This window comes from Ursus americanus, chromosome 1 (assembly GCF_024610735.1).
Source record: "Ursus americanus isolate L20-20 chromosome 1, mUrsAme1.1.p, whole genome shotgun sequence".
NCBI lineage: Eukaryota > Metazoa > Chordata > Mammalia > Carnivora > Ursidae > Ursus > Ursus americanus.
In genome coordinates, this window is record NC_142127.1 from 70,674,807 (window position 1) to 70,702,335 (window position 27,529).

General features: G+C 38.0%; 2 protein-coding genes across 8 annotated transcripts in view; one reads left to right on the forward strand and one right to left on the reverse strand.

Moving 5' to 3' along the window:
• CCDC150 (coiled-coil domain containing 150) overlaps nucleotides 1–27,529 on the forward strand; it is an 81,202-nt gene that overhangs the window by 46,536 nt on the left and 7,137 nt on the right. Inside the window, exons 15-21 of one of the 2 annotated variants that reach the window (XM_045806376.2) lie at nucleotides 6,350–6,433; nucleotides 12,283–12,390; nucleotides 17,738–17,866; nucleotides 18,531–18,700; nucleotides 20,771–20,864; nucleotides 21,642–21,811; nucleotides 22,993–23,119. In XM_045806376.2, coding sequence (XP_045662332.2) covers nucleotides 6,350–6,433; nucleotides 12,283–12,390; nucleotides 17,738–17,866; nucleotides 18,531–18,700; nucleotides 20,771–20,864; nucleotides 21,642–21,811; nucleotides 22,993–23,119 — 882 coding nt within the window. Of the gene's footprint in view, nucleotides 1–6,349; nucleotides 6,434–12,282; nucleotides 12,391–13,408; nucleotides 13,733–17,737; nucleotides 17,867–18,530; nucleotides 18,701–20,770; nucleotides 20,865–21,641; nucleotides 21,812–22,992; nucleotides 23,120–27,529 lie in introns of those variants that run through there. The other variant, XM_087862274.1, reaches the window with a different exon arrangement.
• GTF3C3 (general transcription factor IIIC subunit 3) overlaps nucleotides 24,971–27,529 on the reverse strand; it is a 74,095-nt gene continuing 71,536 nt past the window's right edge. For 5 of the 6 annotated variants that reach the window (XM_087862261.1, XM_087862249.1, XM_087862252.1 and 2 more), the window contains one exon: nucleotides 24,971–25,869. The gene's annotated coding sequence lies outside the window, so the exon portion shown is untranslated. The remainder of the gene's footprint in view (nucleotides 25,870–27,529) is intronic. The other variant, XM_087862256.1, reaches the window with a different exon arrangement.

The following is a 27,529-nucleotide window of genomic DNA, read 5'->3' on the forward strand; positions in this document are numbered from 1 at the left end:
GGTGGTATCTTAGTGTGGTTTTGATTTGAATTTCCTTGATGGCTAATGATTTTGAACATTTTTTCATGTGTCTGTTAGCCATTTGTATGTCATCATTGGAAAAGTGTCTGTTCATATCTTCTGCCCATTTTATGATTTGTTTATTTGTTTCTTGCGTATTGAGTTTGAGAAGTTCTTTGTAGATCTTGGATACCAGTCTTTTATCTGTAGTATCATTTGCAAATATATTCTCCCATTCCGTGGGCTGCCTCTTAGTTTTTTTGACTGTTTCCTTGGCTGTGCAGAAGCTTTTTATCTTGATGTAGTCCCACATGTTCATTTTATCTTTTGTTTCTCTTGCCTTTGCAGATGTCTCATTAAAAAGGTTGCTTTGGCCGATGTCGTAGAGGTTGTTGCCCATGTTCTCCTCTAGGAATTTGATGGATTCCTGTCTCACATCGAGGTCTTTCATCCATTTGGAGTTTATTTTTGTGTATGGTGTGAGAGAGTGGTCAAGTTTCATTCTTTTGCATGTAGCTGTCCAATTTCCCCAGCACCATTTATTGAAGAGACTGTCTTTTTTCCACTGGATGTTTTTTCCTACTTTATCAAAGATTAGTTGCCCAAAGAGCCAAGGGTCCATTTCTAGGTTCTCTATTCTGTTCCATTGGTCTATGTGTCTGTTTTTGTGCCAGTACCATGCTGTCTTTGTGATCACAGCTTTGTAGTACAGCTCGAAATCCGGCATTGTGATGCCCCCAGCTTTGTTTTTCCTTTTCAACATTTCCTTGGCGATTCGGGGCCTTTTCTGGTTCCATAAAAATTTAAGGACTATTTGTTCCAGTTCCTTGAAAAATGTTATCGGTATTTTGATCGGGATAGCATTGAAAGTGTAGATTGCTCTGGGTAGCATGGACATTTTAACTATGTTAATTCTTCCGATCCATGAGCATGGAATATTTTTCCATCTTTTTGTGTCTTCTTCAATGTCTTTCAAGAGTGATTTATAGTTTCTAGAATATAGATCCTTTACGTCTACGGTTAAGTTAATTCCAAGGTAACATATGGTTTTTGGTGTTATTGTAAATGGGATGGATTCCGTAATTTCTCTTTCTTCAGTCTCATTATTCGTGTATAGAAATGCAACTGATTTCTGAGCATTGATTTTGTATCCCACCACATTACAGAACTGCTCTATAAGTTCTAGTAGTTTGGGGGTGGAGTCTTTTGGGTTTTCCATATAGAGTATCATGTCATCTGCGAAGAGAGACAGTTTGACTTCTTCTTTGCCGATTTGGATACCTTTGATCCCTTTTGTTGTCTGATTGCTGTTGCAAGGACTTCTAGTACTATGTTGAATAATAGTGGTGAGAGTGGGCATCCTTGTCGTGTTCCTGATCTTAAGGGAAAGCCTTCCAGCTTTTCTCCATTGAGAATAATATTTGCTGCAGGTTTTTCATAGATGGCTTTTATGATCTTGAGAAATATACCATCTATTCCTACACTCTGAACGGTTTTAATCAGGAAAGGATGCTGTATTTTGTCCAATGCTTTTTCTGCATCTATTGAGAGAATCATATGATTTCTGAATTTTTGTTTTTGGATAAAATCTAAGACACTGATAGATTTGCGAATGTTGTACCCTCCCTGCATCCCAGGGATGAATCCCACTTGGTCATGATGGATAATCCTTTTAATGTACAGTTGGATTCTATTAGCCAGGATCTTGTTGAGGATTTTGGCGTCCATATTCATTAGGGAAATCGGTCTATAATTCTCCTTTTTGTTGGGGTCTTTGCCTGGTTTGGGGATCAAGGTAATATTGGCCTCATAGAATGAGTTTGGTAGCTTTCCTTCTGTTTCTATTTTTTGAAATAGCTTTAGGAGAATAGGTATTATTTCTTCTTTGAATGTTTGGTAGAATTCCCCAGGAAAACCGTCTGGGTCTGGAGTTTTATTTTTTGGAAGGTTGTTTATCACTGACTCAATCTCTTCATAATTAATTGGCCTGTTTAAAAAATCAATTTCTTCCTGTTTCAGTCTTGGTAGTTTATGGGTTTCCAGGAAGGCCTCCATCTCTTCCAGATTGCTTAATTTATTGGCATAAAGCTGTTGATAAAAGTTTCTAATAATCCTTCCAATTTCATTGGTGTTGGTTGTGACCTCTCCTTTTTCATTCATAATTTTATTAATTTGGGTTCTTTATTCTTTTGGATAAGTCCTGCGAGAGGTCTGTCAATTTTATTAATTCTCTCAAAGAACCAGCTTCTAGTTCTGTTGATCTGCTCTACTGTACTCCTGGTTTCTAATTCGTTGATCTCTGCTCTAATCTTGGTCAACTGCTTCCTCGTGCGTGGATTAGGCCTGTCCCTCTGTTGCTGTTCCAGCTTCTTGAGGTGAGAATATAAAAACTGCATTTTAGATTTTTCTATTCTTTTGAGTGAGGCTTGGATGGCTATGTATTTCCCCCTTAGGACTGCCTTTGCAGTATCCCAAAGGTTTTGGACCGTTGTGTTTTCATTATCGTTGGTCTCCATAAATTGTTTAAATTGATTTTTGATTTCCTGGTTTATCGAATCATTCCTGAGCAGGATGGTTCTTAGTCTCCAAGTGTTTGAGTTTCTTCCAAATTTTTCCTTGTGGTTGAGTTCCAATTTCAGAGCGTTGTGGTCTGAGAATATGCAGGGAATAATTTCAGTCTTTTGGTATTGGTTGAGACCTGTTTTGTGTCCCAGAACATGGCCTATTCTTGAGAATGTTCCATGGGCAATAGAATAGAATGAGTATTCTTTGGTTCTGGGGTGTAGTGTTCTATATGTATCTATGAGGTCCAACTCGTCGAGTATGGCATTCAAAGCCTTTGTTCCTTTACTGAGTTTTTGCCAGGGTGTTCTGTCTATTTCTGATAGTGGAGTGTTGAGGTCCCCTACTATTAATGTATTTTTATCTATATGTCTCTTTATTCTGGTTAAAAGTTGGCTTGTGTATCTTGCTGCTCCCCTGTTGGGGGCATATATATTTATAATTGTCATCTCCACTTGTTGGATACATCCTTTAAGAATAATATAGTACCCTTCTGTGTCTCTAACTATAGTCTTTAGTTTAAAATCCAATCTATCTGATATAAGAATTGCTACCCCAGCTTTCTTTTGAGGTCGATTTGCGTGAAAGATGGTATTCCATCCCTTTACTTTCAGTCTGAATGTATCTTTGGGTTCAAAATGAATCTCTTGTAGACAGCAAATGGATGGGTCCTTTCTTTTTATCCAATCTGCAACCCTGTGGTGTTTTATGGGAGCATTCAGGCCATTTACATTGAGACTGAGTATTGAGAGATATGATTTTAATGATGCCATGTTGCCAGTAAAGTCTTTGTTTCTATAGATTGTGACTTTCTGTTCTGTATCACTCTTGGGGCCTTTTTACCTTTACAGAACCCCCCTTAATATCTCCTGTAGGGCTGGTTTCGTGGTTACGAAATTGGTCAATGACTGGCGATTCTGGAAGGTCTTTATTTCTCCATCAATTCTGAATGACAGCCTTGCTGGATAAAGGATCCTTGGCTGCATGTTCTTCTCTGAAAGAGCTTTAAAAATGCCCCCCCCCCAACCCTTTCTCTCATTCCAGGTCTGTGTAGACAGGTCTGACGTAATTCTGATACCTTTGCCTTGGTACGTGAGAGATTTCTTTGCCCTGGCTGCTTTTGGTACTGTATCCTTGGATCTAATATTTGCGAAATGCACTATGACGTGACGTGGCGTGGGTTTGTCGTGGTTGAGCTTGGGAGGGGTCCTCTCTGCCTCTTGGACACGAATGTTTGTTTCCCTTGCTAGTTTAGGGAAGTTTTCAGCTACGATTTGTTCAAATATCTCTTCTAGACCTCTGTTTTTCTCCACCCCCTCGTGGATGCTGATGATTCTGACATTGGATCGTTTCATTGAGTCAGTAATCTCCTGTAACCTACATTCGTCGGCGTGGGTTTTTTTAAGTCCAGATTCTATTTTCGCTTTTTCTTCTACTAACTTATTCTCCAATTCGCTAATAGGTTCTTCTGCCTCAGTGACTGTGGCCGTCAGAGCCTCTAGTTTTGCCTGCATTTGGCTCATAGAATTTTTAATTTCTGCCAGATTCGCTCTCATTTCCGCCCTTAGAGATTCTATATTCTCATTAACATTTTCATTAATACTTTTTTTAAGTCTACACATCATCTTGACCATTGTTACTCTGAATTCCATTTCTGATAATTTGGTTATATCCATATCCATTAGTTCTGTGGCAGAGGCCACAGACTCATTGTCTTTTCTTTGCTGGGGGTGACTTCTCCTCGTCATTCTGATGAGGAGAGGTTGCGGGGTTGTCCAGAGCCCAAATTTTTGGCCGGGACCCAGGCCGTGTGCCCTTGTTTTATAGGGGTCTTAGGGATGTGGGCTTCTTGATTTTTTAGCCTGCCTTCTGGGGGAGGGGCCTGCCGTGCCGATACTCAGGCAACCCTGTTTGGCTAGAGTCTCCGTGTCCCCTGCGAGGGGGGATGGGGATGGGCACACTGTGAGCCGGTATTTCCAGGCTTTTGTTCTCTGGCGGCTTTCCCTGGCGGTTTGCTGTGCGTCTTCTGAGAGTCAGACCAGCAGCGGCCGAATCTCAGCCTCTGTCTCTGAACAGAAGGATTGCAGACCGTTCTCCACTGATGTTCTGGCCACTTTAACTCTGTTACTGTTGGTGCTGCTCAGCCCTGCAGTGTCCCGGGATGTGCGCCCCACACCCAGCATCCCAGCCCTCACTTCCAGGGCCGGTGCGTCTCTGTCCTTTGTGTTTCTAACACCGCCAGCTGCCAGCCACCCCCGCGCCCTTCGAAGCTCCTGGTCTCAATCTGGTTCCAGTGAGCGCACCGGAGCTCCGTTTCCGTCTGGTCGCACGTCCTCCGGCTCACGGTCTCAGTCTGCTGTCTCACGGGTCCTGCCCGAGAGTCCACCTGCTCCCCCGTGCAGGTGGCTACCGCTTCCCGGCACCCAAACGCGGAGGCTCCCTTCCCCTTCCGTTTATCTTCCGATATCTGTGCGCGGTTTCACGGCTCCCCGCGGCTCCCTGCTTCGTACCTCAATACTCAGCGCTGGAGATGTTCATTTGTATAGATCCAGATGTATCTTCCTGCATCTCAGGCTGATTCCGTGGATGTTCAGGATGGCCTGGTACCTATCCAGCTCGACTCGGGACCGGCTGAAAAAGGGGTTCCCTACTTCTCTGCCATCTTCCTATCGCCCTGGACAACTTTTTATAAGAGACCCAGATCATCTAAGTTACTGCAAAAAAAAACCACATTTTCATATTCTGAAAAGGCAAGCAGTTATCTCCGTTACAGCCAGCATATTTTAGGTGAAATCTAGCTCTTGGTGTTTTATACACTGGATCTGTACTTTAAATAACTAAGCTTTTATGGTTATCGTATAGCTTTGTTTTTATAACCTCATTGTCCACCCTTCTCATTTATTTTTGCTGAAGGCTTGGTGAAAACATAATCCCAAATGTTGTGTTCATGGAATGTTTTTACCTCAGTTTCCAAATTATAAAAGTATTGTGGGAAAGGGGGATTTCCACTGACAGAAAATTAGTTGATGATTAATTTTATGATAATATATTGTTATTAGCCTCCTATTTATTGATAAGAGTCTATATTTCTTTTAGGTTATTTTGAAACCAATACTTGATTCATCTGAATGCTTTTAAAAAATATTTTCCTTTGCCTTAGTGGAAACCACACATAGTGATTAAAAGTGAAACTTTAACTGGGCGCCTGAATGGCTCAGTCAGTTAAGCGTCCAACTCTTGATTTCGGCTTAGGTCATGATCTCAGGATCCTGAGATCAAGCCCCATGTTGGGGTCAGCACAGAGCCTACTTAAGATTCTTTCTCTCCCTCTCCCTCTGCCTATTCCCCCCTTGCACTCTCTAGCGCTCTCTCTCTCGAAAGACAGAAAGAAAGAAAGAAAGAAAGAAAGAAAGAAAGAAAGAAAGAAAGAAAGAAAGAAAGAAAGAAAGAGAAAAGAAAAAGAAAGGAACTTTGAGAAACAATGTATGAATATGTATAATTATGTATGAAATAAATACTGGTTGTATAGGACAAATACTCAGATGGCCTTAATCGTTAACCCACTGATGCTTCATACTGTATATAAATTTTTATATTGAATGTGCATAATTTGGGGGTAGGTTGTATAGAAGGACTAGTCGCTCCAGGGAAAAACTAAGAGGCAGCAGAGGCAAATAAATATGAATCCTGGTTTCATCAGTGTAGAAATGATAGAGTATAAACACTTGTTCAGAAAGTGGTTATTCATTCTATGCCTCGGTACTGATACCTGTGTTTGCTTTGTCAGCTTGCCCAGCAGCAAGTGGAAAAGGCCTTGGGAAAAATTACTGAGAGTAAAAATAAACTGGCCTATGAAAAGGGAAAACTCCAGGTATGAGATTTTATTTTCTGATTTGTGTTGTCTAATTTTTTAATCACAGTTGTCAAGCTAAATATTGCTGGGTTTTGAGAAATTCTATAACTTTGAACCAAAGTTTTTGAACCCACCTAAGTTTGTTCCCTTATCAAAGAAAATCCGGGTGACTTCTATTCACGTATCTATATTGTAATACTGTAAGTTAAAATGATGAAACCAAAGCCCATTCTGTGACTATTTGAAGTTGTATTGTAATTGTTTTTTGCATGGTCATTCACTGAGAACGTGGAGAGCCCTGTTCTCTTTTTTGCTGAAATTTTATAATATTCTTAAAAAGAAATAACCCTGGAAATTGGGACTCAAAGGCAATAGACTTGAGTAAATGGGATGATACTATCTTGCTTCCTGTGGGCTTTATCCCTATAGCACTTACAGAGCAGGAATCTTGCCCCTGATAACCAACTCCAGTGGAAATGCTGAAGTCTGAATAAGTGGTTCATAGCCTTAGCTACACATTCCAATTTGAGGAATTTTTAAAAGACCTTATGCTGGGAAGTGTATGATGTCTTCCATTTACTTTGAAATGAATCAGAAAAAAAAAATAGTTTAGTGGATCAATAGAGGAAACTGATAGATGAATTGGTATGTGATAAGCAAGCATAAAAAAATTAATGGTAAAGTTTGGAGGGTGAGGGTATTCACATTCACAGTAAAATTCTGTCAATTTTTCTGTTTATCTATAAAATACAAGGGGAAAAATCCCCATGACAAGGCTTGCTCCCCAAAGCAATTAGATCAGAATCTCAGGTCTAGGCTTCAGTGCTTTTTATGCTCCCGAGTGATTCCAATATGCGATCATAACTTGAGGACCACTGGATTAAATGGTATGAAATGAAGTCCAGTTAGGCTTGGAAACCATAGAGCTGATTTGATTAAGAAATCTCACTACAGACATGTAAAACATGTCAGTGTTAATCTCATCTCATCTGCTCCAGGAGCTTGTTATAGGGTTAGCACACAAGATCAGCCCACATATGTGAAACGCAGTTGGTAAACCATGTTTGTGGAAACAATATGTAGTCCACTAAAAAATAAGCCTATTTGGCCACTATTTGTGCGCTCTTATTAATATTTTCTGGAGTCAGTGATACATTTAGATATAATCATTTATATTTGTATAACCTTGGACAAGTCTTAATTTTCTTGAATTTCATCCCTTTTTAAAAAATTCAATTCCTAGGGCATGTGGGTGGCCCAGTTGGTTCAGCTTTGGACTCTTGATTTCGGCTTAGGTCATGACCCTCAGGGTGGCGAATGGAGCCCCATGTTGGGCTCCATGCTGGGCGTGGAGCTTGCTTAAGATTCTCTTTCTAGGGGCACCTGGGTGGCTCAGTTGGTTAAGCATCAGCTCAGGTCATGATCCCAGGGTCCTGGGATCAAGCCCCAGGTCAGGCTCCCTGCTCAGTAGGAAGCTGACTTCTCCCCTTCCCTCTGCCAATTCCTCTGTTTGGGCTCTTGCTGTCTGTCAAATAAATATATAAAATCTTTTTTTAAAAAATTCTCTCTTCCCTCTCCCTCTCTACCCCACATCCCGCTTGTGCACTCTAAAACAAAATCAGTTCTTTTAAAATCTGTTTATCAAAATGTTCAAAAATGTGATACTTTAATAGTTTTATTTTTTTAGTGCATTCAATAACAAGATCTAATGGTGTTCTTATAAACTCTGTAATTTCGAACTAGCGATAAGCACAAACAGCTTTTCAGGATATTTGCAGTAACTGTTATATGATACAAAAATATCTGTGTTGTCTCTTGGAGACAAAGTAAAAGGTTCTGCTAATACTGTGGTTTACTGCCTACATTTTTTAAATTTTTAATTGAAGCATAGTTGACATACATAGACGTACAACATAGTGAATCAGTAATTATATACATTACAAAATGCTTACCATAAGTGTAATTACCATCTGTCACCATACAAAGTTATTATACCATTTTTGACAATATTCCCAATGCTGTACTTTTCATCCCTGTCACTTATTTATTTCATAACTGGAAGTTTGTACTTCTTAATCCCCTTCACTTAATTCACCCACCCTTTCCCCCCACCTCTGACAACCATGTATTTATGAATCCGTTTCTGGTTTTTTGTTCATTTGTTTTGCCTTTTAGATTTCACATAGAAGTGAAATTATATGTTATTTGTTTTCCTCTGACTTATTTCACTTAGCATAATACCCTTTAAGTCCATCTATGTCATTGCAAATGGCAAGATTTCATTCTTTTTTATGGCTATTCTTTCCAAATATTCCAAAATGTACAAGAGGAAGAAAAACTTCCAAAAGATAAAACAAATGAACAAAAAACCAGAAACAGATTCATAAATACAGAGAACTAACTGGTGGTTGTCGGGTTGGGGGAGGTGAAATAGGTGAAGGGGATTAAGAGGTACAAATACCAGTTATGAAATAAGTGACAGGGAAAATTATATAATATTGTATGTCAACTGTAATTAAAAAATTTTTTAATATAGGCAGTAAACCACGGTAGTATCAGCAGTACCTGTTTATTTTTTTAAAAGATTTTATTTATTTATTTATTTATTTGAGATAGAGAGCAAGAGCAGGGGGCAGAGGGAGAACCAGGCTCCCTGCTGAGTAGGGAGCCCGATGTAGGGCTCCATCGCAGGACTCCAGAATCATGATCTGAGCCAAAGGCAGATGCTTAACTGATGGAGCCACCCAGGCATCCCAGAACCTGTTCCTTTAACTGTTTGGTAGAAGTCACCTATGAAGTCATCTGATCCTTGACTTTTGTTTTTTGGTAGTTTTTTTTATTACTGATTCAATTTCATTACTAGTAATCAGTCTGTTCAAATTTTCTTTCCCTGATACGGTTTGGAGAGATTGTATGTTTCTAGGAATTTATCCATGTTTTCTAGGTGTCTGGTTTGTTGGCATATAACTTTTCATAATATTCTCTTACAATCCTTCATATTTTTGTGATATGGTGGTTATTTCACCTCTTTCACTTCTGATTTTATTTATTTGAGTCTTCTTTTTATTGATGTGTTTGGCTAAAGGTCTATTAGTTTTATCTTTTCAACCAGCTCTTGATTTCATTGATCTTTTCTATTATTCTTTCAGTCTCTATTTTGTTTATTTCTGCTCTGATCTTTATTATTCCTTCTGCTAGCTTTGGGCTTTTTCTTTTTCTAGCTCCTCTAGGTGTAAGGTGAGGTTGTTTATATGAGATTTTTCTTTTGCCTTGCTGTACACTTCCCTCTTAGAAGTGCTTTTGTTGCATCCTGTGTTGTTTGATTGGAACACTTAGTCCATTTACATTTAAAGTAATTCTTGATAGGTACTTTTTGGCATTTTGTTAATTGTTTTCTGATTGTTTTTGTTTGAGTTTCATCTTTTCACCTATAAAATGAGGAGGGGAAAGCATACATCTCATCTCATCTCTTCACTAGGAAAGCTAGTGAACAATACAAGCTAGGTGTAGAGATTACTATTTAACTTTTTAGACCTCAATTACACACTTAGAGGTTATCCTCAGAATCTTAAGGAAAATAAAATTTTTTTCTGCTCATATTCCTACAACAAGGGCTTAAGGTTTTTGATAGTCTTTGAAAGCTGAAATATTTAAAACTATTGACACATTGGTGTTTCTGTGTCATACCTTGGGTTGGCACATTACAAAGGGACTGACTTCATCAGCCAAGGGAAAGTGCTCTTACACCATAATACTCTTGCAAGATAATTTGCAGGAAGAGCTGCATACTAAACATGATCAAAATAGTCTGTGTTTTCTCTAAATTGAATAATTGATTAAAATATTACCTATGAATCATTTGATAAAAGATTATATTTTAAAATTGACTTAATGATTGGTATAAATACTGGGTTTTAGGTACTAATGTAGACTGTGTCAGAAACTGCTGCCCCAGATTCAAACATGGTCTGAATTTTATTGTCAATGTAATGTACTATTGCATTTTATAAATATGCCAAAATAGATATATCCTTTCTTCTATTGATGGCTATTTAGGCAGTTTCCAGTTTCATATACCACCAGTGTGATGAATTATTGTACATGTCTCCTTGTACTCATATGTAAAAAAATTCTCTAGGCTAAGTATAATTCTCAGGAGAATTCCTGGATTATAGGATTACAGATCATGAATTTTATTAAGTTTATTAAATTTCTCCTGAAAGTAGTTATACCAGTTTTGAAAGCAGTCTCTATAAAAGTATAGAGTTACATGTGTTAACATGGATCAATCTCATAAAATAATACTATATACTATTAAGGGATATATTTATAGTAAAATTGTTAAAAAGGATTAAGAATGATAAACTCAGGACTCTGTTCCTGAGACTGGCTGATAAGCTAGTTATGGAAGCTGCTTGGATTTTAATGACACAGAAAAACCAGATCTCTGCAGAGCAGCATAATGTATTTGCTTCTATGTTCTTTCCCATATGAATGTCTTGAATTTGAAATCATGCCAAATAAGACAATGCAAAAATTAAAGTACTTATAGATGAGAATATGCCATCTGAAAAGTTTCAGGGCATTTTACTGTGTACCTAGAGGTTGAGTAAAGGCAAATTATCTGAGAAATATTGTGGAAGAAGGATATATTCTGTTTTGCTTGAAGAGGAGCAAATCTAAAAGTTTTCAAAATTAATCAGCCCATTTTCCATTAGATTCTATAGGCTAACAGAAGTTTGCTTATATATAAAATGAGAAAAATGGTTGTATCAATACCTCCCTTTAGAGGTGGTATTTTAATTCTGAAACCTTAAGTGAAAACCATGATTAATTTTTACTGATGGCTTTAGGGAGCCACAGCACATATTGTATAAGGTACCCTGTGGAAAAGAGCAACAGAAACAGGCAAAGATAAAAGAAGGATCCTGCTTAATGAAACAAGAGAGATTTCTTCCTGAGACAAAATGTGTTTTTATGCAGTCTTTGACAAAAACCCAATATTAGCAATCACATTTTAACAGTTCCTGAAAGTGTCCAGTAACTATAGCCAAGAAGCATTTACCCTCTTCAGGTAGGAAACAAGACCCAGAGAGAGGAAAAAATTGATTTAAATAAAAGAGTTTTGGATGAAATTTTTTGATTCAGGGATAGGCTCAGTAATGTTAATTGTTGATTTGTATGAAAGGGTATGATAGGAAGAGAATACAGAAAAACACAATTTGGAGATTAGTGAGTAAATATTAATGATTTCATCCCCCCAAATTATCATTTTATTTAAAGAGAAAGATATGTCATCTTTCTCCTTTAGTGTTAAAATATATTGATCATATAAGAACTTCATTTACTCAACTTTTATAATTCTGTCGATAAAACAAGACTCTGTGTCATCTTGCATATTGACAATTCTAATTACCCATATTCAAAATGTTTTTTGAATGTTAGATATCACAGTTCTTTTTCAATTGAAATTATTACCCACAAAGTCTCACTGTTACATTCATGAGTCATGTTAATTCGGGGTTTCCATAAGCAATAGAAACCAAATGAGTTATCTCAGTACATGTAAATGGCTATAGCCTACTTGAAGCTATTGAAATAGCTATGTTAGTTGAAATAGCATTCTTTGCATGATTAGAAGAATTCAGGATTGCTTTTATAACTTTCAAAGATTCTCTGTGATTTTTCCAAACTCATGACTTTTTTCCCTTTTACAGTGTGTGGGTATATATATGTATGTATATATAATATATATATCCTTTTAGAGTATGTGTATATGTATTATACATATATGTATATGTAAACATGTAATACATATATACACATAAAATTAATAAGCCTTATTTTATTATTCTGTTTTACCCTAGATAAAAGTTAAACAGCTGGAAGAACAACTACAGTCTTTTACTGAAACCAGTTCGCAGAATGACCATCTACGCAAGTTGAACAAGGCCCTAGAGAGCAAATATGCTCAGGTGTGATTAATAGCTACAAAACAGATTGCTGTTATATTGTTTTAATTAGGTTTTAAGAAATTGATGCCTTTCTCCCCCTTACCATACAGTCCCAGAAAGATGAATATTCTCTTGCTTGACTCAATTCACATTTTTTAAACAACCCCAATGTACAAGGTTTTGCTGAACTGTAGAGAAAAAGAGATGCCTGAAGCAGGATTGGGACATTCAGCTTATTTATGCTCTAATTGGAGGCTTAGGAACGTACTCATAAACTTTATTACAGCATTAAAAGTTATGTCTTTCAGAAGCAAAATAGTGTTATGAGTGAGCATTCACAGGAGCCTCGTTTTAATGAAAGCATCGAGAAACACTGTCATAGAGGAAGTGGTTTTATAATTATTGGCAAACTCAGAACTCAGTGCCAACAAGATACACCTGCCACAGACAGCTCACTTGAAAGAGTTATAAGTGCTTACTTGTCACCATGGTGGCTACTGAGGCTGAAAACCAAATTTTGTAGGTCACATAACATTTTAACAAATGAATGGAGAAAGTTAGACAAACAAGATAATAAAACATTTAGTGAAGAAAAATAATCCAGGAATGTGTTACCAAGAGAAAGTGATTCATTTCAATGATTTACAGATTTACCATGTAAGAAATTTTTTTACAAAATCTTAAATACTCAGTATAGGTATGTCTAACTTCTGTATCTAATATTTTTGTATACCACTGGTAACCAAGGAGCTAGAATGTGTCTTCAAATAGAATACTGTTAGGGTTCTAACCATCTGACTAAACTGGAAAAGGGGGCCTCATTAGATACACTCTCCTACTGAGAATTTGATTTAAGGAAGGTTTGTTTCTTCACTAGGACAACTTTACAGTGTGATTTCTTCATTCTGAAAGCAAAGGAACACATTTTCAAGTATATTTTCCATCAGAGCTTCATATAGAATATTGTGTTGTTCCTCATAAAAGAAACATTCATTGAAAAATAACTCTAGGTTTGTTATTTTACTGTTTTTAATTGGTGATGCCTCCAAGAAGAAGGAAATCTCCAGAGAGGCCTGTGTCTTCAAAATTGCTTGAAAGCTATAGGCCCCATGTAAACAACGTAAGGGAAAGAACTTCGTCAGTTGGTTTGCCCAGTGTTATTCCCAATTCTGCACGCCGTGTGACCTTTGCACCTACTCTGACTTCTATGAGAGCTTCTCAGGAGATTGGAGACTCTAGAATCTCTCTAAAGACTCTTTTGAATGCTATTAAAACCATGGAGGGAAGACTGGAAGGTAAAATAGACATTCTTGCTTCAAGACCATTAATAAATGAGTCACCAAATTTTCTAAAACGGGATTCGGTAAGTGAAGACCACAAATTAAATCATAAGGAAATTTCAGATTTATACAACAACGAAGAAAAGTAGTAACAATCCAGAAAGATAACATTTGGAGGTATGAGTAACAACAAGGAAGTTAGGGTCTTCACAAATAAGAAAAACTGACAATGTAGATTGAAACCATCATTTTGGCTAGCACGTAACTGATTTTTAGACAATAACCAGTGAGATTTTTTACTGATTTTGATTTTTAAAAAATTCAAAACATCTATCTAATCTTTTTTTTTTTTTTTTTAAGATTTTATTTATTTATTCGACAGGATAGAGACAGCCAGTGAGAGAGGGAACACAAGCAGGGGGAGTGGGAGAGGAAGAAGCAGGCTCATAGCGGAGGAGCCTGATATGGGGCTCGATCCCAGAACGCCGGGATCACGCCCTGAGCCGAAGGCAGAGGCTTAACCGCTGTGCCACCCAGGCGCCCCAACATCTATCTAATCTTAATATTCATGGTAAAATGTTTAGATAAAGCCTGCTTTTAAGATAGAAATACATTAATAAACGCCCCAAGAACTTGAACATTGGAAAATATTTTCCAAAGAAAACTTTTTAGAGTATCCATCTTTGCTTGATACTTAAAAATAGAAAGTACTATATAGCTTGTCTTCTAGAGCTGATTACTATTTAGATCTTTTCTGTAAACATTTCTGCTAGTGACCTTTCCATATGTATTTTAAAAACACTGGTAAAATTAAAAAAATTTATTCTTCCTTGAGTCTATTTCTAGAACAAAATCCAGTAGGTTTTCAGAGTCTGTGAATTGGCATCCTTTGTAATATTCTTCTATCCTTAAAGTATTTCAGATGTTACAAGTGAAAATTTTTAAGGAAGTATAATAATGTTGAAGATGTGGGGAAAAGATACTGTTTTTTTGTTGCTGTTGGAAATGTAAAATGTTACAACTTCTTGTGGAGGACAATTTAGTATCTATCATTTCACCCCACAGTTATACTTCTAGGACTTTTCTCCTACAGATATACCAGCTTATACATATGACATGTTTACAAGATTACTTATTAAAGTTTGTTAATATCAAAAGACTGGAAGCAACCAAAATTTCATAAGTAAGAGACTAGCTAAATAAATTGTGGTGTATTCATGGTTTGGAATACTGCCTGAACATATGTATGTATATACTGTATATGTATATAGTGTATATGTATTATTAGATTAAAACAGTCAAGGTTCAGAAGAGTATACATAGTATTTTACTATTTGTATAGTAAAAGGAGAAGGAGGATAAAAAATATATACATATGTGAGTGTATGTATATATATGTAAGCACTTGTAATGCATAGTATAGCTGTACAATGACTCATAAATTGGCAACATTATTTTGAGGAAGAGAACTGGATGGCTGGGAAATTTTTCGCTTTACTCTTTTGTATCTTAATGTGAATGTGCCACTGATTCAAAGTAATTTTATGAACATTTCATTTTCAACAAAAGTGAAGGTAGAGAAAGAATGGTCTTTTCAACAAATGGTGCTGGAGCAGTTGGATATCCAAATGCAAAAAGCTTTTGATTCATACCTTACACCATATGTAAAAACTCCAGGGCACCTAGGTGGCTCATTCAGTTAAGCGTCTGACTCTTGATTTCAGCTCAGATCATGATCTCAGGGTAATGAGATTGAGCCCCTGTTTGCCCCTTTCCCTCTGCTGCTCCTTGCGGGCTCTCTCTCTCTTTCAAATAAATAATAAAATTTTTAAAAAATTAACTCAAAATGTATCAGTCCTAAATGTAAAACCTAAAACTGTAAAACTTATAGAAGAAAACATAGGAGGAAATCTTTGTGATCTTGGATTATTCAGTGATATCTTAGATTTGACATCAAAGGCATGATCCATAAAGGGGGGAAAAAGATATGACAGCTTATGCTCTTCAGAGATATTAATAGAATGAGATATAAGCTGCAGACTGGGAGAAAATAGTTGCAAATCACATATCTTATAAAGGCCTCATCTCCAGAATGTATTAAACTATCAAAACTTATTAAGAAGAAAACAATTCAATGAAGAAAAAGATATATGGATGATAACTAAGTACTTGAAAAGGTGTTAAACATCAGGCATTAGGGAAATGCAAATTAAGGCTACAGTGAGAGCTGCATACCTATTAGAATGTATAAAACTGAAAAACTGATCACATCAAATGTTAGCATGCAGAACAACTGGAACTCTCCTACACTGCTGAAGGGACTGCCAGATGGTACAACCACTTTGAAAAATAGTTTGGTACTTTCTTTAAAAATGAAACACTACTGTATAACCCAGCCATTCATCTCCTAAGTATCTATGAAAGATAAATGAAAGCATAAATCTACACAAAGCCTTGTACACAGCTGTTCACAGCAGCTTTATTCATAATAGCTTAAAGCTGGAAGAAACTCAAGTGTCCGGAAGGTGATGGATGAGTAATTTGTGGTATCTCCTACGATAGAATACTGTTCAGCAACAGAAGGCATTGAACTATGGATACCTGAAAAAGATGGAATGCATCTCAAAATAATTATGCTGAGTGAAAGCCGTTCAAAAAAGAGTACATACAATGTCATTCCATTTGTATTAAATTCTAGAAAATAAAAGCTAATTTATTGTGACAGATAACAGATGAGTTGCCTTGTGTGGAGGTGGGGGAACAAGGAGAGACAGAAGGTGGAGATTACAAAGAGCCATGAGAGAACTTTTTCGAGATGATAGAAATGCTTATTATCTTGATTATGGTTTCAGGAGTTTATACACATGTCCAAACTGTATACGTGAAATATACACAGTGTACTGTATGTCATTTATACCTCAGTCATGCTGTTTAAAAAAGGATAATGTGACTGTATTACCTATACAAAAGTTAAGTACATTAAAATGTTCAACATTCTTGAAATGACAAAACTACAGAGGTCTAGAACCAATTACTGGTTGCCCCGGCACTGGGGATGGGATTGGGAGAGTGTGTGCACACAAAGAAGTAGCACATGTGAATTCTTTTGTGGTGGGACAGGGCAGTTCTGTATCTTGACTGCGATGGTGTTCATGTGAATAACGTGCATGGAATCAGGTTACACAGGTTTTTAAAAAAAATTGTGAAAACGGAGTAAGTTCTGTAGGCCAGTTAATCTAGGTAACAGTAATGTACCAAAGTCAGTTTCCCAGTTTTGATGTTGAACTACAGCAGTGTAAGATGTCACCATTAAAAGTAGCCTGAAGGGGCGCCTGGGTGGCTCAGTGGTTAAGTGTCTGCCTTCGGCTCAGGGCGTGATCCCAGCGTTCTGGGTTCGAGCCCCACATCAGGCTCCTCCGCTGGGAGCCTGCTTCTTCCTCTCCCACTCCCCCTGCTTGTGTTCCCTCTCTCGCTGGCTGTCTCTCTGTCAAATAAATAAATAAAATCTTTAAAAAAATAAAAGTAGCGTGAAGAATGCATAAGACTCTTTGTATTACTTTTGTGACATCCTGTGAATCTAGTTATTTCAGTGCTTTTTTTAAAAAGTAATATTTAAGAGTGAGATCATTTGAAATGATTGTGTAGATACTAAAAGTATTTCAGAGATATAAAATACTAACACTTCTAATTAGGATGCATTCTTTTATAACACTATTTTCTTGACGCTACTTAGTATTTATTCGCCTTTTTTTATATTCTGCATTTGTTATATTTTCAAATTCCATGATAATCCATTTCTCCCCCATTTTACATCTAACCTTCATAATCATACCTCCCTTATCACAGTCTGTACTTTCCTGGAGATTGACATATATTAGGTTTGCTCATGTTTATTCATACAGATTTTTTTTCCCCCTTTGGGTTTTCTTTAAAGGGAAAAATAGCTAATAAAACTGGTTTTTATTATAGTGGATAAGCATATTTAATTAAACATTTTAAGTTTGGTTTCCAAATTGCTGTGTCTTATTCTAATTGCCGATTTATGGTGGTTTGGAAAAGTTATTTATCATTTCTTGCTTTCTACTAAGGTGAAATCCATTCTTGAAAAGAATGAAGAGGAGCTCTCACAAGCAGTGAAGTGTCGTGACGCAGCCCTGAAAGAGAGCCAGAAGTTGAAGGGGGATCTCGAGGCCTTGGAGGACAGAGAGAGCAAGAAGGCAAGTCATCAGTCCTTTCTGAGAGTTTGTTACTGACACGAGGTGCTTAAGAAATCTTTCACAAGTCCTATTCCTTCATTTCTTGTTACCTTTAGTAAAAATGAGGATTGATCAGAGGAGGATTTTTTCCTAAAGATAATTTTAGAAGAGCTGTAAAGTGTTACCTTAAAAACACATCATTTAACTCCCAATGTTTTTTTTTAACTTCCAGTCTTAAAAGTCCTAATTTTTTTCTGTTGAAACACACCTGACCTTGGTAATGATGACCTGTCTGCTTATGTGTTATTAACATGTTACTAATTCTGATGGCCTTCAGATGTGTTCTCTTCTGTCCACATAATAAGATCACCTAAGCAGACCAGCCTGGGACACGCACATCTAGAACCAGGAACTTGTTGAATCCATTGTCTCCAGTTAATACACATGCTGTGACGAGACAATAGTTGGGAAGCACTGCAGTTCTCCACAGCGTGTGGGGTCTAGTTTTCCTTTCTCTCAAAGTCACAATAACTCAAGATCTTAACAAAATAAAATATGCTTCAGTTATTCCTCTTAGCATTCTGTCATGCTTGGTTTCCATACTCTTGCCTAGAAGTAGTGGGACTCAGCAACAGCAGAACAACCAGAAAGAATCGAATATCTTTGTCTTGTTTCATTTTCTTAGGTGGGTAACTTTCAGCGACAACTGGCAGAGGCTAAAGAAGACAACTGCAAAGTTACAATTATGTTGGAGAATGTGCTGGCTTCTCACAGTAAGATGCAAGGTGCTCTGGAAAAAGTACAAATAGAGCTTGGGCGGAGGGATTCAGAGATTGCAGGCCTCAAGAAAGAAAGGTACTGGAGATTATTTTTCTGTCTTTGTGCGTGTAGCTGTCTGCTGCATTCTAGTAAGGAGCGGCATGCGGTCCAGAAACAAAGTCACTTTAAACTAAAGAACTAGCCCCCGTTTGAGAAAAGCATCCTAGGAACTTGACTGGAAAGCAGGGTCTTTTGGTGAATGCACTAACCTCTGCCTCTAGACTTCCCCACCTGCCCTTACCTACAGGTCCTGGCCCAGAGCCACAGCTCCACCGGGCTTCCCAGCCTCCAGCCCAGCAGTGCCTGCTGCACGCTGGCTCCCCCCACAGCCCGCGCTCTTGTGTCCTGGCCATTCCTCCTGCCCAGTGGGGTTTTGTGCAACGCAATGTTCTCTGTAAACTGACGTTCGTATTTGTATTGTCTTTAGTCAAGGAGAGATTTTTGTTTGGAACCATGGACCTCCTTTCAGTCTGGAACAGGTTTTTTCCTCCAATTCCAACCCAAAGTTTGACATATTTCCCTCTCCCTATGTTACTACTCCCTAAGTGTATGAGTATGACAGTTCATCACCTTTACAATGCTACACGCGTAAAGTCCTCTCTTTTAGCTTTACATTTCTGAAATGGTGAAATGTAGACCTGTTCAATAAAATACAATATTATAAAAAATAAACACCTAGAAAATTAGGTAGAATAATCTGAAATTAGAAATAAACATGACTTTTTTTCATAATATTTTATTATGTTAGTCACCATACAGTACATCCCTAGTTTTTGATGTAAAGTTCCATGATTCATTACTTGCGTATAACACCCAGTGCACCATGCAATATATGCCCTCCTTAATACCCATCACCAGCCTATCCCATTCCTCCACCCCCCTCCCCTCTGAAGTCCTCAGTTTGTTTCCCAGAGTCCATAGTCTGTCATGGTTCATTCCCTCTTCTGTTTACCCCCCCCTTCTTCTTCCCTTTCTTCTCCTACCGATCTTCCTACTTCTTATGTTCCACAAATGAGTGAAACCATATGATAATTGTCTTTCTCTGCTTGACTTATTTCGCTTAGCATTATCTCCTCCAGTCCTGTCCATGTTGCAGCAAATGCTGAGAAATCGTTCTTTTTGATGGCTAATATTCCATTGTATATATGGACCACATCTTCTTAATCCAGTCATCTGTTAAACATGAATTTCAAAGATTCAAAATTCCCATATTTTGTAGTGATGTAAAGGAGTATGTATTCTAGAAGTTCGTGTGCTATATTGCTGCTTTACCCTTCCTGTTTCTACACCATTTAAACCTGTTCTTGGGTCTACAGAATAATAATTGTCTAGTCTAGATAATTAAAGCTAAGTGCCTACTTGAGTTTGAATTATCTATATATTAGTGTCCTGTTTAAAGAGTAATGATTACTTTAGAGGAATCATTCTGAGAACTACTTCTAGTCATGTTTTATAAGTAAACTCCTTTGAATGTTTCAAGTTGCATAGAAGTTTCCCCTTGGGGTTAATAAACAAATGGTTTGAGTTTAATAAGTTCTCTAAAATATATTGTGATGTGTGTATTAGCGGTGCATATCGCCTCTGTGTTATGGGGGAACAGGTGCCAGTTTTATAGTCTCTGTTGTACTGATCTTTATTTTTTACATATTGTAAATGTATGTTACCTCTGAACTTAAAAAGTTAAGGGGATGGTATTAAAAATTGCTTGCCATTCACAATAAAATTCTAGGTAGTTGTATTTAGAAGCAAAATGTCAATAGCAGGCCCTTCCATCTAGAGGGGATATATTTTTGTACTAGTGATATGTATATATGAATAAAATTACCAGCTCATAAGTTAGTCATTAGCAAGTATTGACAGCTTAATGTATCAAACCAAAATGAATCATAGCTGGGACAAATTTTTGATCTCTGGGAGCCTTAATTTCTTAACCTGAAGCCGGAGCTACTCACTGTCACTTGTCAACTCTCAGATACTCTGAGCATCTCTACTTTACTACATAGGCTATTCGAGCTTCTTGGAAGAAGAGTGCCCTGTAACTCCCAGTGGTATCATTCCTAGATGGTTCTTTCCTGTAGTCACTCTTGCTGTGCTTTCCATTTTTAGGGCTCTAAATCAACAGAGGGTGCAGAAGCTGGAGGCAGAGGTGGACCAGTGGCAGGCTAGGATGCTGGTTGTAGATGCTCAGCACAGCAGTGAGGTAAAGGCCACGTGTTTTATAGATGATAATGTTATTATTTTTGGTGGTGTTGGGATATTGCTCTTTTAGGAAAATGGAGCAAAATAATCAGGGAAATTTCTTTTTTCATCCAAGTCAGAGTTTTGGTTACGAATGGGAAGTGGTCCTGCAGCCTTCCAGTGAATCATTTATTGGCAAACCAGGACCACAGTTATGCCTTTTTATTTACTAACGCATAAATAAGCGCAGAAGTTAAAGTCTCGGAGAATAACTTGTAACTTCAGTCAGAAGTCGCTGGAGTGGTCCCACTCTGAATAAAGAGACACATTTACATGTGTGTGTTCATGGGTGTATGCACTCATGAATATAGCTCTGCATATACGTGCATATATTAAAAGCCAGGGGTATTTCATATAAACAAGCTTTTTCTGGAAGGACATACAAGGAACAAGTGCCTGTTCTTATCTCTCTAGGCAGTGACACCAGAAGGTTATAGGATCAGAAAGGGGAATTAAACTAGTTTAAAATTTTAAAAATAAAAATAAATTCAGTTGGCTCAATTTTTCAAAGCTCGCTGGTAATCAGTGGAGCAGCGTTCTCCCATTGCCTTTGGAGGGTCTCCTAAGCAATGTCTGGAGTAAGTTCTCAGGTACGTATTCCAGGCAGCTGGAATCTTTGGTTCTGGTTCCATCTATTGTTTCAATGGCACTTGATGGTAAGTGAGAGGAGTGAATATATAGTGTTACAGACTTCTTGCATCTGTGGCACTGGAATCAAAAAGAGCCTTCTCTCTTTCAGATGGAGCCTCTACAGAAAGCTCTAGATGTAGCTAGAGAAGACAACAGGAAGCTGGCTTTGAGCCTGGAACAATCTCTCCAGACAAATAATCATCTACAAACAAAGCTTGATCATGTTCAAGAGAAATTGGAAAATAATGAACTTGAGCGACAAAATTTGGAAACCTTCAAGTAAGGGCAGGATAGTCACAGTGAAATTAGGGAAGAGCCTCTGGGAGAGTAAGTTCTGCCCATGGCACAAACCGGTTCGTGCCAGTCTTCACCTTGCAACTGGTACTCCCAGCAGAGCCCTGTTAAGGAGCCAGGCATCCCTGAGCAGCAGACACTAGCTGGCTGGGGTCTGCTCGTTCGGACCTCCTTTCCAGCTCTTCCCTTATCTAGTGTCAGGCTGTTTCTACACATGAAGGTTAAACCAAGACTTAAAGAACATTGCATGTTTCTGCCAACGCTTTCCTATCAAAAGCTGATGTGTCCTTTAGAAGCATGATTTGGGAAAGGAGCAGCAGCAGCCTGGATGGGAATAACCCATCCCATTAGGAGTGGAAGACTCCACCCAGGCAGATCTTAAACCATTGTTTTCGTTTGGGGCCTAAAATTAGGTCAAACCCATCAAGTTCAGGTCAAGCCCCTTGTTTTTTTATGTAAACTGCATCTATGTAAATAGGATTTGGATATAAATAACAGTCCATGAAAATTTTTAATCAGGGGAAATGCAGTGTGCACATAGATCTTTATGCCTTTCAGCTAGTGAACATACTGATACGCAAAAGGCGTAAACCGAAGCAGAGAAGGCATGTTTTCCTATTTATGATCTGTACGAATTTTATGATCTAGTGAAATATTACTGGCTCAAGAAAGGAGCCAGAAAATGTTCTTGGCTTGTTTATTGGTCAAAACAAGTGTATGTATTTCACTCTTTGGGTTGGATATCTTTATATTGAATGACTTTTTGGCTTTTAATGCTATAGGTAAATGCCTTTTCTTTTCCCCTTCTGTTAATGGTCTTCAGACCAGTGAGGTTCACCTGGTGCCTGATCTTTTTGTTTGTAAATCACAGCTTTTGGACAGTTGCACGTTCCCCTCCAGGCCTTCCTTACCTCCTAAAGATGATTTTTTTTTTAAAGATTTTATTTATTCATTCGACAGAGAGAGACACAGCCAGTGAGAGAGGGAACACAAGCAGGGGGAGTGGGAGAGGAAGAAGCAGGCTCCCAGTGGAGGAGCCTGACATGGGGCTCAATCCCAGAATGCCGGATCACGCCCTGAGCCGAAGGCAGACGCTTAACGACTGTGCCACCCAGGCGCCCCCTAAAGATGATTTCTAAGGTTGACTTTCCTGTCCCCCAAAACAGAGAACGAATGGCTGAGGAATCCAAAATGGAAGCAGAAATGCATGCTGAACGCATAGAAGCTCTAAGAAAGCAGTTTCAAACTGAGAGAGAAACGGCCAAGAAAGCAGCACAACGGGAAATGACTGAGGTATGGAATCAAGGGACAAGAAGTGTCTCTCTAGATGAGTGCCTTTTAAGAGCAGAACCAGTTACAGGATTTCCAGGCATGGCTGCAGTTGTTCTGTGGTCCTTGTAGTCCCTCTGTGATCAGTAAGCCCAGTGTGATTAAGCCATTTCTGTGCTCTTCATGAATTAGAACACACAAAGCTTCTGATACACAGTTCTCTGCCCAGGAGAGGAGTGTCTTGATGAAAGCTTTCCCATCGGACAGTGATCACTAAGGGATAGAGGAAGGAAGTGGCTGGCCATTGGGTAGACATCAAACCCTCTGTCCCCTCCGCTTGCTTCACTAGCACCCATCACTCATTTACCTTCTCCTGAGAGGCATGCATGGTCCCTGTTCTGACGTGTGCTACGTGACCCTTACTTAATTGTGATCTCCGCTCTTCACATGAGACAAATAGGGTAAACAGCAGAGGACCTTGGTTGAGTAACTAGAGGCTATGTACAATTCTGAAGGAAGTCAAAGTAAGGGTTAGGTGATAGAAGAAGGGGAATGAAAGTACACGATGGAGACGGGCTGAGCTGATGGGGCTGGGACACCCAGTGCAAGGGGATGACCAAAGCTTAGTTACAAAATGAACAGGCCATGTGAGCAAATGAGTAGGATTTCTTTCTCTCGATCAGAGCAGAGACTTTGGGAAATGTCCAAGAGTGGGTAGCTGAGATGGTACCAGCTGGTAGCTGACCTTGACTGTCAGAGTAGAGTATTAGAGGTGAACTTTCAGTTCGAAGTGGAGTTCTGTGGCTTTTTAAGAAATGGGTGGTATCATGTAAGCACAATTCTAGGAAGGGGAGTCTGGTGGTAGTGGAGAGTAGGTAAGAATGAAGAGAAACGGGAGGCATGTAGACCCAGAAAACTACAACAGTTACTTTCGGCTTTCAAAGATTAGGGCCAAGCAACATAGTTCAGTTGAAAATAGAGAATAATTAAATCAAATAGGTATTTTAATAGAAAAATCATCAAACAGGCACTAAATGTATCATGAACAAAGGGGAGGGAGGAATTAAAATTACTCCAAGACCTGCTTGGAGTGGCTGGTCTACAGGTCTATATTTTGCCAACTTTGGTGTATTTAGCAACTGCAATTTACAGAGACGATTTAGAAAAGTTATAAGTTACAAAACTATTTAAACATTAAAATGTTATAAAGGGAAACAAAAAGGTACACTGAAATTAAAGGCACCTTTAATCAGAGATAGTTGTCAGAATACTTATAAAATTTAAATCCTTTTAACAAGGATCACTAAAGATTGTGAACTTGTGAGGAGCCCAAGGGAGGAGTGAATGTGAGGTCAGGGGGCTGTTAGCAGGGGCGGGGGGGGCTCAGGGTGCGCCACTCGAGAGTCCCGGCTCTGCCTCTTATTAACAGGGTGTTAATGAACTGTCTGCAGGTAATTTCAGAGTCTGTTTCCTCAGTCATAAAATGGAAATCATCATAACTACTTTCCAGGGTTTTGGCTTTTTTTTTAAGTTGGAAAAGATATGTAATTATCACAGTGCCCGAACTTAAGTACAGAGTAAGCGGTCACTGTTAGGGCTTACCTAGTTTTGACAAAGCTGTGATTGAGGTAAAGGTAGAATATAAATAAAAAGGCCAGCACTGTGGCATAGAACTAAGGAATGAGCTAGTGTAGAAAGAAAAGGTACAAATAACCTTAGCACGTCAAACACTACCAGCTGTCCCGAGTACTGCATTCTTCTCCCTTCTCTGCTGCCACCTCTTCCGAAAAACCAAGCGGCACTGATTCAAGGGCAGTGGAGGAGGAGCTCTCTATAAAATGATTTAAGTCATGTTCAAAGATAAACTGAAGCATATTAAACATTTTCAGAGTTTATTGGAGCAAACCTTCTAATGAGGTAGTATCCAATCTAGCAGACAAAAAGGTGCTTCAGGGAGCGGTACAAGATGAAAGGCTTTCAGAGGCAGCCAGGAGTGGGAGCAAGATACATTAGGCACTAAAGCAGGTTGGTTAGAGCAAGGTACTTTCCTTCAGGAGACGGCAGGCTTGGCAAGCGTATACATACATTTCTTACTTTCTAGAAGTATATTCTTCCTTATCGTATCAGGCTTGAGATATCTCATGTCTTATGGCTTAGATCGTTTGCCTGGTGGTTAGCAACCGTGAATGTGCATGTCAAGGTTTGGAGAGAATACAGCCCACTAGGGAGACTGCTGTGATGATTATCAGCAGGATAATTCCCAATGTCTAGAGTGTCCTTTGGAGCCATGATCCCCAAGACCCAAATCAATCAGAGTCAAATAAGGGAAGGACTGTTGAAGGAGTCACTTTCTTAAGCCAGCTAGCTTGTCCAGTGATCTTATATGTAGCTGAGTCTCAGCTTCCGCAGAAGTGTCAGTCTAAGTGCAGCATGCGGTGTTGGCCGCAGCACAAACACCTCCTTCTTCAGCTCAAAGATGATAATAGCCCATCACCCAGAACAGTTCAGGCAGAGAGTCCGGGGGGTAGGGGGGGTTGTGTGGGCAGCTATTTAAACCAGATCTCCTTCTCTTCTTAGTCAATTTGATTTTGAGGCCTCCACACCACATACTTACATAAGACCAGATGTCAGATGCAGCCTTCTTCAGTTGTGAAATATTCACCGAAGGTTTGACACCTTCTCATTTGTCAGGGAGGTCAGTGCTCAAGAGTACGTAGTAGGGTCTTTTCCAGGAATCTCCCTTTTGCAAAAGTATCCAAGTGTAACAACAGCTGCTGGTAAATTATAAAAGACGTTAATATGCTCATGTTTAAAGATCTGATGAGAGTTCACTATAATAGACTTGATAAGGATATGGGGTTATCTCTGTGATATACCATTTTAAGATAACTGGAATTATGACTGATAAAAGGATATATCAGATTTTTAGGAATTTCCTACAATTGCTAGAACACATATTAATAACATACATTGTGCAAATACGATGTAAGGCTTATCAGTTCTTTGACAGTGCTTCCCATGTAATTTAGCATACTAAATAAACCTAATTAGTTTAACATCTCTCTTTTACATGGCAAGACACAAATCCTTTGAGATTTTTCAGGGACTCTCTGAAATCTCAGAATTACTTTGAGATCAAAAGGACTCCATTTAGAATTTGATTTGGGGAAGCTGTCAAAACATTTGAACATCTGATTAAGATCACAATTATGAAATATTATTTAAACAAAGTGACAACGGAAGTTTTAAAGGCAAATACAGAAAGTTGTATAGTTGTGAACAAAATTTAGCTCTTAAGAAAACCCAGTCTTCTCAATGTTAAGTAATCAGAGACCTAATAAAAGACAATGTGAAGTACAGGAAGTTATTTTGATAAGATGTAAGATCTTTGTTTTTCTGGGAGATTACCCAAAAGATTAAAAACAAAACAAAAACTTTTCACAGCCTCTTATCAAGAACAGACCAATAGTCCAAGAAAGCTCTGTCCATTTAATGAAAAGCAAATTCTAATTTTGCACCAAACTTATTCTTTAAAAACTTGAATAAATCCATTTTAACTTAGCTACCTTGACCACACATAAACTTCCTTTTCTTTCCACAAATCTTTCTTTTTTCCATTCAGACTTTGTTCTCTTTTTCTCTCTCATTCTGGAACAGTTATTTTACTTTCCTTACTACTATTCATAGTTTCCTTTCACCCTTATTATTTGAAGTAATTTTAATTACACTTATTGACTAGAATCCTTAACCCTTAGAATTCTTATTCCTAGGGAAAACTAAGAAATAAGCAATTGTGGAAAAGTATGTTACACTAACATTCTGTGGGTTAGCAAGTTTATAAATACATTTTTTACTTTCTAGAAGTATATTCTTCCTCATAGTAAACTTTCTAATGTAGCACGACCTGTTTACTAACCCAAATATCTTTAGTTCCTCTGTTAAAGGAAGCCAGAAGTGGATAAATGTATGTTTAGTAATTAATGTTTTGGTATTTTATTTGGAAATGATCTAGATATTAAATGAGTATCAATCATTTGTTTTAGGGTAATTTCAAGGTTTCTAGTTAACAAAAAACATGATAATTTTACCCAGAATTAGAAAATTTTATCCTACATCTCTTTAACAATTATGTTTAGATTACTTATGAAAATTTCATGAGATATTAAACAGCTAACCATGATCTTAAATTACCTTTCTTGCTGACAAATTCTGTAACAGAGATAGATGAGCTGATCTGACTTATAGTAAACGTGGTAAAACAGAAGTATTACAGCTAATGCTGATAATTCTGAAGACATGGATGTTTTAAGTAAAAGGTAGCTTAAGTTTGTTGTTTTATTTGTTGACAATTATCCTAGATCTTGTGAACTTGGTATGTATAAATACTTGTCTTTAAACCAATTAAATAGAACTCTTTACAAATTCATTTTGGCA